This window comes from Lipotes vexillifer, unplaced genomic scaffold (assembly GCF_000442215.2).
Source record: "Lipotes vexillifer unplaced genomic scaffold, Lipotes_vexillifer_v1.1 scaffold1691, whole genome shotgun sequence".
NCBI classification, from domain to species: domain Eukaryota; kingdom Metazoa; phylum Chordata; class Mammalia; order Artiodactyla; family Lipotidae; genus Lipotes; species Lipotes vexillifer.
In genome coordinates this window covers 2163795-2166315 of record NW_006789046.1, presented here as the reverse complement: position 1 = coordinate 2166315, position 2521 = coordinate 2163795, and the positions used below count along the sequence as shown (strand labels likewise).

The 2521-nt window shown below is 59.5% G+C and overlaps 1 protein-coding gene across 1 annotated transcript in view; it reads right to left on the bottom strand.

The window, feature by feature from the left end:
• Window positions 1-796: 796 nt before the first annotated feature.
• The window catches only part of CBX4 (chromobox 4), a 21520-nt gene continuing 19795 nt past the window's right edge, over window positions 797-2521 (bottom strand). Inside the window, exons 10-11 of the mRNA XM_007462388.1 lie at window positions 2484-2521; window positions 797-2200 (exon numbers count right to left, since the gene is read on the bottom strand). The exon at window positions 2484-2521 is cut by the window's right edge and continues 1 nt beyond it. Coding sequence (XP_007462450.1) covers window positions 797-2200; window positions 2484-2521 — 1442 coding nt within the window. The remainder of the gene's footprint in view (window positions 2201-2483) is intronic.

Genomic DNA, 2521 nt, shown 5'->3' with positions numbered 1-2521 from the left:
ACGGCGAAAGTGCACCTTCAACATCTCCATTTAATATTTACATTCAAGCAGGTAATAATTGGAAGCTTATAGTTTAGACATTTCTAGTAGCAGCAGTTTCTAGAGAGCTCGTTTAGCCTTTTAACAAAAAAAAAATTTTTTTTTTGCACATAGAAACAACACATCCATGTGTACAGTATCAAAAAATATATACCAAGGTTACTGGTATTGCAGTTCCTGGAAGGGGAGGAAATGAAATCAACCGAAATACTGAATGAACGGGTAGAAAGGTCAACAGAAAATAGTTTGTCTGATATAGAATATAACATGATCTAGAGAGAACTCCATAAATCTAGGTTTTTATATTTCAATATATAAATACCTACAAATAAATATATATATATATCAGCCCGAAGGGGGTGGTGGGCCTTTTGAGCTCAAACAATACATTTCAATAATAACACCACGTACAAACGGGAGTAAAGTCTGCACTTGACAAGTTAGCACGGTTAAAATATAATACTATAACTCTTAGACCGCCTCGAGTGGCTGCCCTGTCAGTCCCGGAGGTCCACGAGAGAGGGGATGGGGCAGATGAGGGGCAAGACCCGCAGGCACGGCGTGGAAGGCGCCAGTGTGGGCCGGGCGCTCCGGACAGAACCCGGTGGAGGGGCGCGGTTGCCGCGGCTTCTGGCATTTTTGCGCTGGGACCCGGCCCGGATCTCCCGCAGTTGGAGAGAGGCGAAGTCCGCCCCCAGGCCCCAGGTGTTAAGCCCCGGCGGGTACAGCGCTTCCCTTTCCGACGCCCTTCGGAAGGCTACACCGTCACGTACTCCTTGAACGTGACGGTGAGGCAGTTTGCGGTGACGTCGGTGATAATTATATTCCCAAAGAAGGGTTTGAACTCGCTGAGTGGCTCCTCGGGCTCGTCCTGGGCCTCGGTCGGAGGCTTCTCGGCCGCTGTCGCCGGCGCAGCTGCCACCGCCGCGGTTGCGGGCGCCTCAGGCTTCACCTGGAGGGCGCTGGGCGGCTCCCCGGCCTCGCCGCGCGTCTTGACGCAGCGCAAGTCTATGGGCTCGTCCAGGTCCGAGTCCAGCAGGATGACCTCCGGTTGCGGGAGGGCGGCAGCGGGGGTCACGTCCGCGGGGCGCTCGGCGGTGGGGCTGCCCCCCAGGCAGGTGGGGGTGCTAATGCTGCGCGCTGTCAGGCGCTTCTTGCAGGGCTCTCGCTCGCCGTGGGTCTCGGAGAGGCAGCGCTTGCGCGCGTGGGAGAGATTTAGGTCGACGGCGTGGTGATGGTGGTGGTGGTGGTGGTGGTGATGATGGGAGGGCAGCTGTGTGCCGCGGGGCGGGTCCCAGGCCAGCAGGTCAGGCTTGGTGGTGAGCTGCAACGGCTGCTCGCCGAAGGCCTCCTTGGTCGGGGAGAGCTTTCGGGAGCCGGCCTCCTGGGGCTGCGGGTCCCCGGGCCCCGGCCCCTCCTCCTCCCTCCTCTTGGAGGGCGTTTCCGCCTTCTTCTCCTCCGCCCCCGCGGCCTTTTTGAAAGTCCTGTCTGCAGGGGGGTGACGTTCCTCGGCAGCCCGCTTCTTGTGGCTGGGGGAGCGCGCCTCGCCCTCGGCTGCCTCTCCGGACTTGATCTTCACTGCCTGCATGCCGTTCTCCATGTACTTGCTCATCACGATCACGATGCGTCCGTTCTTGTTCTTGTTTTTGACTATCTTCATCTTGCCCCCAATCCCGTTGCCCGTCACCGCTTCCTTGGGGGCCGGCGTCATCCCGTTGGGGGGACCCTTCTCGGAGCCCTTGCCTGGAGCCCCGACCGCACCGGCCAAGGGCTTCACCGCTCCCAGGTAGCCCTTGGCACCCCCGCCGTGGGCCCACTTATCTGGCGGGTGGCTCTTGGCGCCTAGGTCCGGGCAGGTGGGGCTGGGCGCCTCCTTGTGGCTGCCCTGGTACTGCAGGTCATACATTTTGGGGTCAGGCTGGTAGGGGTGGTGCTTCTTGCTGTTGAGCTGGTAGTAGTATTTGCCGCTCTTGCCTGGCGGGGGGGGCTTGCCCGCCCGCTCCTTGCTGTGCGGCTGGTACTGGTGGTGCTTCTTGCTGTTGAGCTCGTACTGGTGCCCCTGGCCCTTGCCCTGACCACCCAGCTCCAGCTTGGCGCGGTTGTCAGCCGAGGAGTCCTGGAGTCCGGTCAGAACGTTGGAACGACGGGCAAAGGTAGGTACCTAGGGGAATGGGGGTAGAAATGGAGGGAGAGATAAGAGGAGGGGTAAGGCCAGCCCCAGAGCAAGCCTCAAGCTCCAGGAGTGTCCCAGCCCCTACCAGGTCAGCAGGTGCGTTATGGGGTGGGGTGGGGGGCGGGGAAGGGTGTGGGAGGTCACGATGAAAGGAAGTGGAATTGGGTGTTCTGGAGGAACTCGCCCTGACTTCCGGGCCTGGAGGCAGCTCAGGTGGCAATGTCATGGGAAAGACTTTTGGACGGCCCCCGGGGCCAGGGAGTGTATTCACCTGCACCACCAGTGGTTTGGGCTTTGGCCCTCTCTTCC